General features: G+C 33.7%; 1 protein-coding gene across 15 annotated transcripts in view; it reads left to right on the top strand.

Moving 5' to 3' along the window:
* LOC128212115 (unconventional myosin-XV-like) overlaps positions 1–13,209 on the top strand; it is a 75,726-nt gene that overhangs the window by 17,243 nt on the left and 45,274 nt on the right. For all 15 annotated transcript variants that reach the window (XM_052917431.1, XM_052917407.1, XM_052917422.1 and 12 more), the window contains exons 5-8: positions 2,205–2,268; positions 3,336–3,445; positions 4,201–4,275; positions 10,749–10,949. In XM_052917431.1, coding sequence (XP_052773391.1) covers positions 2,205–2,268; positions 3,336–3,445; positions 4,201–4,275; positions 10,749–10,949 — 450 coding nt within the window. The remainder of the gene's footprint in view (positions 1–2,204; positions 2,269–3,335; positions 3,446–4,200; positions 4,276–10,748; positions 10,950–13,209) is intronic.

Raw genomic sequence — 13,209 nt, forward strand, 5'->3', positions numbered from 1 at the left:
TAATTTGTTTGGTTTTGATAAGCTCAATGATAGAAACTGATCACCCTCATGCATTTTGACTGACGTATCTAAATTCAGTATGACTTGACAAAAAAGTATTGTAGGTGTTCTTATTATAAAGGCAACAAGAGTCATGTATATAGGACTGGGGCGGGGATGGAAGTGGGGTGGTGATGGAAGGGGGTAGAAGGGGGTTGGGAATGGAAGGAGGGGAAGGGGGATGGAAGGAGGGGGTCTCTTCATTGAAGTGTTATCACAGTGTGCTAAAACATTTTTAACCTTTTATAATAATTAAGGATGCAAACATATGGCAAAATTAATATTCAAGTATTAGTCATGTAGCATATATATCATTCATTATAATCATCACCGTGATTAGAGCAAAATTGAACAGCTAAATTGGTAACACTTTCTTTGAATGCCGTTTCCTTAAATCTTGAAATGTCAATCCTTAAATCTTGTCTAATGGCCAGTAATTGTAAAAGACAAGGACTGGGGAGGGGGGGGTGGGTAGGTTTAAATACATATTTGACAGTGGCTTAATGGTTTATTGTTTGGTGTGTGATAAGGCATTATAAAAATATGTTTGTTTTTGGTTCTCTAACATACCCCAAGATATTTTTTTTGCCACCAGACAAACTTTTTTTTTTGTCCTTCGAGGAGTTTCTTGTAAATTGTTGGTAATTCTTGCACCAGGAAGTTGTATTAAAATGATTTGTTTTATAGAGTATTTTTTAACATTGGCCCAGACAAAATGGCAATGGTTCTTGTAGTCAGCCTAACGGGGCTAAATCTAAAGTAAATATGATAAATCCCAGTCATCCTATTTTTTTGGCAGTGAAATATGACTTGACCTAATTGAATTCTACCACAGTTGATGTAAATTATTTCAAAATATTTAATATTTCATTATAATTGATTGGAAGGTAAACTGTCCTAAAATAGTCTTAATTGAGAGGTTTGTTGTGTGTGCCAATGTTTGCCGAAGCCCACTTATTGTAGAAGTATCAGTTAAGATTTGTTAGTTCAAAAAATTAAAGCTGTTAAATTTTAGAAAAATTAATTGACCTACAAGGAACCAGTCATTTTGATTTTGTGTGTCAGTCAAGTAGCCCCATGTATTGATATGTTATCATTGTGAAATCTCCCAAGCCTCCAAAATATGTAAAGCACACTTGTTTTCTGTTGGTCAATTTAAACGAAATATTTGACAGGTTAAATCCTGTAGTTGATAAATTTAAGATTGTTGCAACCTTGATTTAAAATGAGTTACAAAACACTGCCCCAAAATATGATTACTATTTCATTTTATCAGCATAATGAATTTTAAAGAATGCTGTAAAAATGATTTCAACATTTTTGTGCCCAGGAATATTGGCATATTAAAATCGCACCTTCCTTTTATCTGTCTGGGTCGACATTGGGGGGTTTAGGGGGTGTGGTCATTAGGGTTAAAAGCTATTTGGTTATGATTTCATTTGAAAAACCACTTAATACTAAATGTTTGAGGGGCGTTTTTTAAAAGAAGAAAATACATAGTCTGTCCATTCGTCAAAGTGGGGTAGCTCAATTTCTCGCCTCCAGGCTGTAACTTTCTCTGTATATTTAGATTTTAAAATAACTTGCCACATGTTTTTGACACATGTTTTTGACACATTACCATGACGTTTCACATGTCCCTTCCTCTAAGGTCAAGGTCACATTTAGTGTTTGTTTACTATGGATGCTGCATATAAGGACATAAAGTATAGGTGGTCATGTCCGGACAGTAACTTTCTTTTGTTTTGACAGATTTTAAATTTGCTTACCACACATGTTAGACATATCAAGATGACATGTTCCATGCAAAACCCATGTCCCTTCCTCTCAGGTCATGGCCGCACTTGCTGTTTGTTTACTATGAAATGCTGCATATAAGGAAATAGAGTATACATGTATGTATACATATTACAAATTACAGTGACCATGCATGGGTCTCATGTAGTGTTTCAAAACATCAATGAGAGGTAAAGAGTTAGGGTTTCCTTTTGGCTATAATGTTCAGTAAGGAAGAAAATGGAAGTTTCTGATTGTTCACCTATTTTGACTGTGTGTTTCCATGGTTAATATAACTTATTGCTGCTGTGGTTGTTATAGCTTTTTGCTACCATGGTTGGTATAACTTTATTGATGTTGTTGCTAGCCTGTTGTTGTTGTTATTTCAGTGTTCTGGATGAGCGTACCATACTGGAGAATCTAGATGCTCGCTACAGCAATGACCAGATATACGTAAGCATACTTAGTCACGTTGCCCAGTCTAAAAAATAACCTGTATACCATGTACTACGATCTTAAAAGAAGTTAAATATGTGTATGAGTCAAATCACTTTGCTATTAAGAGCATTTAAGATATAGTCAAATTATCAAAGGATATTATAAGTCCTGATATCCTAAGTTGTGAGGTACTCTACTCTGTCAACAGGAAGCTGCCAAAATGACAAATTTTGATAAAACCCTACCATATCTGTAATGCTTCTAATGATAGCTGTACAGGTCATGTGTATTGGTTAAAATGGAGTACTTTAAAATAAACTATTCACTTAAGGTGCTGATCTTTCAATAATAAACATATTGGCTTAAAAAGCAGAAAATTAATCATGTTTAAATGGAGTGAAAACCATCATTAGTAAACTTGATTAGAATACATACATTTTCAGCCAATGAAATTGCATATAGGCTATTATTACTATTAAGTACTAGACTTAATTATTAAGAATTTCAACTTTCGTGGGTGTTTAAAGGTCCGCCCACTGCCAATCATCTGATGCACTCTCTCAGGTGTTTCAGATTTTGAAATAACAATGTGTCAGCCAATGACGTTGTATTCAAAGCTAGTTAGATGATATGCAAAAAGTAAATGATTAGGAAGGGCATGTTCCCCATGCTCACTCCACTCATTCTTGATCATTAAGATTTTACTTCATGCCATCTATTACATAGTCAATGTTGTTAGAGTCATTTCTGAAGCTGTCTGTGTTCCCCCAAAAAGTGGAGGTATTATTGGTACCTTTGTCATCAGCAGCAGTATCAGCAGTGTTGGCATCAGTTTTCATAAATTTAAATCATAAACAATTCAAGATGATTTAAATTCCAATCAAACAAAATACATATATATTTACCAGAGACAATAGAAACTAGTAGCGTCACCCATAACTCTCTGATCAATGTTGAGTTATGTCCCTTTTTTACTGAAAAAAAAGGAAAGTGCAGCTATTGTTTCCAAGATCCTGTGAGTTTACAACATTTGAAGCTCTTTTCAGCTATGACAATAATGTGATTTTATGTCTGCATTTCAGACCTACTGCGGTAGTATCCTTGTGTCAGTGAACCCGTACCATATGTTCAACATCTACGGACTAGACATGGTGAAACGCTATGAGGGTCAGCCTATTGGAGCACTGCCACCGTATGACCCTTACTATTTTTACCCATTTTAGATTACAATCAAAGATTTCTTTAATTTAATGGTTCAAATCTTCATGTTAATTTTGTCACAATTTAGTTGTTAATTATTTTTTTTATGATGCTATCAGTTCATGTTGATATTGGTCAGCAATTTATTTTGTATATGTATATGAGTCTTAAAAATCATGCTTTAAGTCATTTTTTTTAAGTTGTTTTTTTAGAGAAATATTTTAATCAAATTCTTTGACAGTGCAAAGTTCCAATCATAAGATCTGATGACATATGGCTGTGTATACTGGCAACGTTGTCTCAAGTGTTAAGATTTCTGGTTTTATTTAAGAAGTTTCCTTTTTTATCTCTGTAAATATTTTGCTACTGGCTTTTAGTAGAACTGATTGTTATTCAATGTTTTTCAAAATTGATTGTTATGTCTGCCTTTGAGGGAGGGGACATTTACTATGTTCTGCAATGTCTATCTGGGGGTAATAAAATATTCATTACTGATGGAGGTAAATTACCAATCATTGATACTATTGATTTTGGATGAAACATTAAGAAAAAATCCATTGTGATTGCATGGTTCTTGCATTCCACAGGATAAAAAATCTAAAGGATTTTAGGCAAAAAAATAAAACACTTTACTCCATATTCTTCACGCCTTGTTTTCGTTCATCAATGCTGATATATAAAAAAAAAGAGCTTCTCAGTTTTGAATATTTCATCCATAAAAGGTAATTTCAATGTTGATGATTTCAGGCACTTGTTTGCTATCTCGAGTACAGCTTATGGCCGGATGATGAAAAACACAGAAAACCAAGTTATCGTGATCAGGTATAGTGTAGACAATGTAGCAATGTTCCGCTAATGAATGAGAAAGCTTTATTACGTGGGCATTTCAAGGTTTTTTCAGAGCATAACAATCAAACCACATCAAGATTGAAAGTGTTTTAATTTCAAGAATAAACAAGAAATAGATAGAGAGGTTTTTTTCATGTATTGATGTTTAATTTAGATGTAGTGATTTCATTTCTAGTCAGCATTAAATCTGTCCTGAGGTCGAAGGAAACATCTCACATAATATAAGATGGTGCTGATTATAGTTGGCACAATCTGTTTAATCAAAAGTTTGAAAAACTGATAATGTATATAACATAAAAAAAGAAAAAGCAAACATAAAAACACTTAGCTTAATGACAAAATACTGTATATGGCATAACATCTTTTTTTTGTTTATGGCTGTTGGACTGTAAAGATAGCTATGAATTGTATGATAAGAAAATAACATATATGAACGTAACAATTAAGACACACTAAACCATTGGTAAAAAGGTGATCATATTAATATTCTACATTTCCCATGTGACGGTCAATACCATTTTAAGCCATTAACTGGCCTAAATCTCAGCTGGGCATGGTCCAACGCTGCTAAACCTCTCATTATTCAAGATTTATTCTTCACATACGTTCTTATTTACTTAATATCTCAATTCAGGTGATATTTCATTCACTTACATTTGTTTCTGAGCTTAATAAATTGTGGTCTTCTGAATAAATTAGTATTTCAGGTTGGTAAACTTTAAATGGTGTAAATCAGGTTATTATTAATTCTTAAAGTTTGTGAATGGCCATTTTTGTAAAAGGAAAACCTTGGTTATGGACGGATGATAAAAGAAAAACCACATGTATGTTAAGATTGGTGGGAACTTTAAATATGGCAGGGGGCTATCAATGAAATGAAATATTGCAAAAAATAGAATCGTAATATTAACCAAATCTGCATTTATATATATATATCTTATGCAAAAAGTCAGTTTGAATGACGAAAAAGGAAGTTTTATTGGTTATGAATATAGAATATCATTAACATAATCCAATTATATGGTACTTCACTGTACAACGTTCCCAAAGAATTTAAATTGCTAGACCTTTTTAAATATGAAATATTTCATCTTTGTAAAGGACTGTATATAGACATACACATATCATATGTCGCAAATTTAACAAAACATCAAAATTTCCATTGACAATTTCAATTAGGTACTGATTACAGTTAATGTTCAAGTACAGTTTAGTGAAGGGTAGGCATTGATAAATACCCGGCTACAATGGCTTCACATCTCTGGCACTTATGCTCTACCAAAATAAGGTTTAAAGTTTTAAATTTTCTTTGTTCAAGGAACAATTCCTCCCTTCAAAATAATTGTCAGCAAATTATCGAACACTTGATGGAAATACAACACTACTGAATTATTCATGCTAGTTGGCGGGAGTTTACCTTAGAGCATTTTTATTATGAAATCTTAAATGTGAAATTGTTTAATACTGAATATTGAACGAAAATCAAGTGGTAGGTGTCTTCGACTCAATTCTCATTAAACGAAAATAGCAAAGTTTGTTTGTTTTTCATATTTTATCACAGTTTGTTATTTGTCAGCGAATTTTTCATACTGTTTCATAGCTTGTGCCTAGCAGGAATAAAATGATGATCGATTATTGACATTGTTGAAAATCACACGTTTAAAACTGTGATCACCGAAAATCGATAGCAAAATCTCAGAATCCATTATCGTTATTTGGCTTTAAAAATACAAAAGCATTGAAAACAACAGTAGAAAATGTTTGGTATTCAACTAAAAATCAAAATGACTTTGTAAAAAACAAAACACAATTATTCAGTGTACTTGCAAACATCCATGGGCAGCATGTTATTCTTAATAATGCTCAGTTTTTATTTTGATTGCTGAAAATTGTTGGAAATGGCTTGACTGATTATTTCCGATGATCTATTAGGATTTTGGACGTATGTTCAACCCCTGGTGTCATGTGACCAGCCTGTATACCCGATCTCTACAATTGAAACCAATTAAGAAGTAACAAGTCAGTGTAACCTTTAATTAGATACTAACAAGGAAAGTCTAAACTATGCATTCCACTTACCAGTTGCAGTGAGTGATTTCATTGAATAGAAAAAATGGTGACCTGATTAGAAAATACAGATAAAATGTTTAAGATTTAAGGCAGATAATGTGTGTCCTTTACAATATTCTGTGACCTTTGACTGTAATGTTGTCTTATGCCCTGAAAATCTTTGTTGCAGTCTTTGAGAAATGTACCTTGTTCTTCAGGGGTGCTGTTTAAAAATGTCTAATATATTATATACGTATGAATATGAATGTATAATTTCTCAAAATGTTAAAGGGGCTATACACTGTATGATGAAATAGCGAAGAAAAAAAAGAAAACTGTTGAAAACTGACATAAACTTGGTATCGATGTGTACAATGCATTGAAACTAACTAACTGAAGTACCACATAGTTTACAATTAATTTACTTTTCACAGTTTTTTTCATACTTTTACATTAAAAAAGATTACTAGATATGTATACCTAGTAGAATTCATTTTTACGCGTGATTGGCTAGTCGATGTTATTACGTAATATTACCAAGTTAGGTATATAGCTTAAAATTCCAACATTTTAGGGTAAGCCTTCTTAGCACAGTGGATACAACACTGGACTGCAATTTTGGCGACAAAGGTTCGAACCTCTCTGACTCGATTTTTTTTTATATTTTGGTAATTGTTTTTTACAATTATGATTAAGAGTAAAACATTTTATTAAATAATTGTCTTGAGATTTGTTTCAGAAAAAAACTTTTTTTGGTGCCAATCTGGTGCATAGTCCCTTTAAAGCCAAATCATAAAGAATTTAATAACAAACAAGAATGCTGTGGTATACTGTTTTCAGTTATTGATTAAACGAAGCATTACTTAACCATCAATCACTTTATAAAATTGGTTGATATTGTATAAAATCATTTTAAAAAGTTTTGTAGCTGCAATTTCTTGTCAAGAATAATGACCTGTATTGAATTTAAATACCTTATGCTTTCTGGTTCATTAGTCCACATAAACCAGATTGACTTTTAATGTTTCTTCTCATTTCATGTTTTATGTTTGGTATTCACATGAGCCAAATAAATAACAAGAGTAATCTATGTGACATACACACCAAACCAGTCTTACCTATTATTCAGTTTGGTGTTCCCAAGCAAATCAACGCTTTGTAACAAAATCAGTCTATCTTAGAACCAGTCTAAGGCAGTGTTCCCGAAATGTGCTGGTCCGCCGGACATGTCTAGCAAATTTTGTACAGGTCCGGCAGCACTTTCTTAAATGACGGTCCGGATGACAGACTTATTTCGAGACATCTAATTAGTGAAAAGGTACCTAAAAGTGAAATGTATGCAAAAAGTTTGTCTTTTTAATGATTCTGAGGCATTTTAGTGCTGTTTCCTTGTACATGGCCCACTCTCTGGCATTTTAGTGCTGTGTCCTTGTACTTGTACATGGCCCATGCTTGGGCATTTTAGTGCTGTTTCCTTGTACATGGCCCACTCTCTGGCATTTTAGTGCTGTGTCCTTGTACATGTACATGGCCCATGCTTGGGCATTTTAGTGCTGTTTCCTTGTACATGACCCATTCTTGTGCATTTTGAGTGCTGTTTTCTTGCACATGGCCCACTCTCGGGCATTTTAGTGCTGTGTCCTTGTACATGGCCAAATTCGGGCATTTTAGTGCTGTATCCTTGTACATGGCCCACTCTCGGGCATTTTAGTGCTGTTTCCTTGTACATGACCCATTCTTGTGCATTTTGAGTGCTGTTTCCTTGCACATGGCCCACTCTCGGGCATTTTAGTGCTATGTCCTTGTACATGGCCAAATTTGGGCATTTTAGTGCTGTTTCCTTGTACATGGCCCACTCTCGGGCATTTTAGTGCTGTGTCCTTGTACATGGCCCACTCTCGGGCATTTTAGTGCTGTGTCCTTGTACATGTACATGGCCCATGCTTGGGCATTTTAGTGCTGTTTCCTTGTACATGGCCCACTCTCGGGCATTTTAGTGCTGTGTCCTTGTACATGTTCATGGCCCATGCTTGGGCATTTTAGTGCTGTATCCTTGTACATGGCCCACTCTCGGGCATTTTAGTGCTGTGTCCTTGTACATGTACATGGCCCATGCTTGGGCATTTTAGTGCTGTTTCCTTGTACATGACCCATTCTTGTGCATTTTGAGTGCTGTTTCCTTGCACATGGCCCACTCTCGGGCATTTTAGTGCTAGGTCCTTTTACATGGCCCACTCTTGGGCATTTTAGTGCTATGTCTTTGTACATGACCCATTCTGGGGTATTTCCCTGTATATGGCCCCCACTCTGGGGTATTTCAAGTTCTGTGTTCTTGTACATGGCCCACCTTGTGGCATTGTCATACATTGACTGTTGTTCATTTTTTAACTGATCACCATTTAATGATGATAAGGACCTCTCGGCTTCACAGTTTTATGGAATCTACTATTGATGTTAGCAGTGAAAATTTGATTTTCAGTGTACATGGGACGTAATTGGTTTCAAATAATTGTGGCATGTTTTTATTACCTATTAAGGAAAACTGCCCATTTATGGCTTGGTTTGCATGTGTGGATTTACCTTTAGAACCTAGTTCAGTTTCTTGAAGGGGTTTAATTTCTTTTGTCAATATTTGCAAAATAGCTCGGTGTACCCTCCAAACACACACAGTTTTACTTCTGTTTGGAAGATGGTTTGAGACAATACCTTACCTAAGAAAGACAAACATTAGGCCACAAACTTAAGTAAAGTTTATGTATACAAAGTCCAAAAGGAACTAATCAGAATAGAATATTTACTTAAACTTAATTTAACAATGTGGTAACTTAAGTACCAGAGACTGAACTGAGTGTTTGCCATTTTTACATAAATATGATAAATTCAACGTCCATGAAGGTACATTGTTTTAATTAAAAAACCCAAAATGAGCATCATTGTCAACTTCATGTTATTGTATGCCATTTTGTAATTTATCCACCTTCATGATTGTGTTTATACACAGATTTTTTAGTTATCTGTCCCTACCTTGATGCAGCATCTTCACTATAATGCCTTCTTACATCAATTACAACTTACTTTAACATACAGTCAAAACTGGCTGTTGAAGCCATCCGACCCTTGGGAAATACTTTGAGATAATAATCATTCAATTCGAAATACAAAAAAAAAATGTACTTACAAACCCAATACAAAGCTAGGAGTCTGAATTCTGTTCTGCCAATTTGATTGGAACATCCCGGCCATTTTCCATTGAAAAAATCCTTGTATGTATGCCAGTGCATTAGTACAAGTAGTTATAAAATTATTTATAATATTAATTAATCTTAGCATTTTACCATGTGATCTGTATTACTCAGTTCATATTGATTCTGAGGGAAGTGTTTTCGTGCATAATTAATTAAGATTCCTAATATTAAAGTCCCTCGGCTAACTGCTAAATTGAAATTTCTACTCAATCGACTTGCAGCATATGTAAATATAAAGAATTCTGATATTGAAAAGTGTCCATATACATCCCAGGTTGTTTTTGATGGAAAATTGCGAAGGTGATCAGATGATACTTTCATCCACCATTGAACGGGTCTTGTAATATGTTTCCATCGTAAAAACAGCAAACTAATTATTGAAAATATATATCAAATTTCTTGATGCCAATTTTATTATTTATACGGTAAGTTATTAATACTAGACCAAATTAAAAACAAGCTTATCCATGATATAATAAACAACGGTATCGTACATTAAACGATGATAGCATAGTACATTCGTGATATTATGAACGTCAACAAGATAGGACATTCACAATAACTGGAATAAAATACAAGAATCATTTACAATTAAGTTTAAAATAGGATTGTTTGTTTTCTATATGCGTTGTAGAGAAATTTCTTCCTGACATATTTCTCCATTTTTACCATTATGTATATAAGTGTCTCTTCATAAAATACATAAATAAACAACCAATCATTTGCACTTACGCATTACTCATCAAATTATAATTATAAGTTTCTTATTTTAACATGAATGTTAGTAAAGCTACATGCAACAAACACTCATTAAATGTTGCGTCTCCATTTTGATCTGCAGATCATCTGAAAGTGTAAAGGAGATGTTTCAAATTAGACCTCTGAAGGGACTGAAATATGATTTTTATATAGCAAAAAAATGATGTTCAAAATATTGACATAACCGGCATTGTTTTAAATAGAAACAGAAGGAATAAATTTGGGAGCATGAAAAAAGTTTGACACAACAAGAAAATCGAGATATCAGAGATCACTTTTTTTCAGACATCTTTGCATTATATTCTCTATATTGTTAATTGTTTATATCTGTTTCTAATGCCCCTATGTGTTTATATCCATTTCTAATGCCTGTATGTGCGTGTGTTTTTACAGCGGTGAGAGTGGCGCTGGTAAGACGGAGGCAACGAAACTGACAATGCAGTACCTGGCAGCAGTCAACAGGTCTGGGAGTAGCACAATCACAGAGCAAATCCTTGAGGCTAACCCACTCCTCGAGTCCTTCGGCAATGCCAAGACCATCCGCAATGACAACTCTTCCCGATTTGGCAAATACATCGAGGTTTTCTTCAAACAGTAAGCCATCTTAATTAGAACACTGTGTTAACCATTATTCCATGTACTGGATAAGAATGTAAGGTTCCAGGATTTGCACTCAGTGTTTCCAAGGATCAAACCTTATGGAGCTATTGACAGTAATGTACTCTAATACTGCCCGGCATTGATAGCTGATTTTGGGGGAGACACTTCTGAGTCATTGTACATTAGGCTTTGAACAAGGGCCACATATGTTTGGGTGAACCTTACAGTATGGGTATTGTGTTTACTTGACATTATATTCCAATATAAAAACAATTACGGAAAACCACTGTGAGGGCACAGGGATTTTGTTCATGTTTTAAGGAGGATATCAAGCTATTAAAGATAATTAAGAAAACACTTTTTTGACAATAAGAAAAAAAAGTTAAGTAAAACAAATGTTTGTAATTAAAATTTTGGAAAATGTACTGGTACTTGTTTGTACCTGTATTCCTGATATCAAGGTCTGTGTTAACATTAGCTATTTACAAGGGTATTTTAAACTGTAACTTAAAAACTAGCCACAGGGAATATGTTATCATTGCTATGAATAATAATTGTCTTATTGAGAAGAAAGGATGTTGACATTAAATAACGTTCCTTCGTTAAGTGTGTTGTATCACAGGATTTTTAGCCTAAAGTAGACTTTTTGTGAAAATATTAAAAGTCATTGACATAATAATATTGATATAATTATGGTTTGATTGTATATTCTGATGACAAAAGCTTAGGTTTAAAGGTGCACACTTTAATAACTCCCAAATAAGATCAACCACAATTAATACAATTGTTTTAATTTAGTAAAAAGGATGAATAAATATCAAAAACAATAGTTCTTATGAAGGATTTAAAAGAAAGGTGCAGAAAACTCAGTATTTCTACCATATGAGATGATAGTTGATCACTGTAAATCCCCTAGGTGACCCACCAGTCATTTAATATTTGTGCGTTTTCAGCTTTTAAATACACGGTTACAATCTTGTTATCTGTGAGTAATAAATATTTTCCCAAAATGCATAATTTAGTAAGTAGTTAAAGGATTTATGTTTGTTATACATGTGAATGTTTTGATTTTAGATACAAGTACCACTTTAATTTAAACTGCTTCGGGAAAGCAGAACGATCTGATAATAGTTTATTCAAAATTTTCAAAAAGTGTTAAAATGTGAAATTTGATAACATTGGGCAAGAATTGTTTTATCATATTGTTAACATTATCCTTACACTTCTTTCAAGAACAGATGAGACATACACTACAGTTATTCAAAGTTTAGAATTTATGGGGTTTGAATTTCTTTTTCGTTGTATTTATGGAAGAAACAGACTGTTGTTTCTCTTATTGTCCATTCAAGTTGAAATTAGTGCCCAAGTAGTAAATGATTTCATAAATATTTGCTCACCTTCCTAATCAATGAAACATGACCTTATTCCGACCATGCATTCATTGGCATACTGAAATAAATACTATAGTCAGTCCTTAATTAGTCTTTCAAAGAGATTTGACCTGGTGAGGGAAACGTCCCAATAAGGGGAAAAGTAATTGAATATAAGAGTTCTCATAACAATCAAAAATCAATTATGTTTTCAATGCAAGAATAAGCACTGGTGTATGTTTCATGATTACTTATTGAACGGCTCGTTGTACAGAGAGAACCACCTTAAACTTATTGATTGTTCCACTACCCTCACACCATATTTAATAACATTCATGTATAAAGAGTCAAATAAATAGTACATTTTAAACAGCTTCATGTTGATATTTCAAATCAAAAATTTTACTCCCCCAAAAATGAAAAAGGTTACTCTTTAAGAATATGTGTACGTTTGATGGTCTGATACCTGGTGTCTATTTAAGGTTGATGGGACGTTTATATGTTGGATATTTGCCCTTGTCTTCAATAAATAATTGCCACATTTTTCCATCAAGTGGCAGGACAGAAAATCATTATAAGTCGGCATCCTAACTAAACTGCTGATAAGAGAATAATATTCAATTGAGAAAAACGGCAAAGTTTACATAAACTTGAGTTTGATGTGTTGACACTAGAAACAAGATGTCCTTGGCTTGAATTTCCATCAGTGTATCAAATTGTCTATCTAATAGGTAGATTTACAGTGTATATTTAGATATCTGTTTGGGTTTCATACATCAAATGATAAAGTGGTTATGTATTTGAACACAAACATTGGGGTAGAATATTTGAGCGGGTCATTCGTACCATCTGCCCCTGGGTTTACCCTCAAATGGCATATATGG

Source organism: Mya arenaria, chromosome 2 (genome assembly GCF_026914265.1).
Source record: "Mya arenaria isolate MELC-2E11 chromosome 2, ASM2691426v1".
Lineage (NCBI taxonomy): Eukaryota > Metazoa > Mollusca > Bivalvia > Myida > Myidae > Mya > Mya arenaria.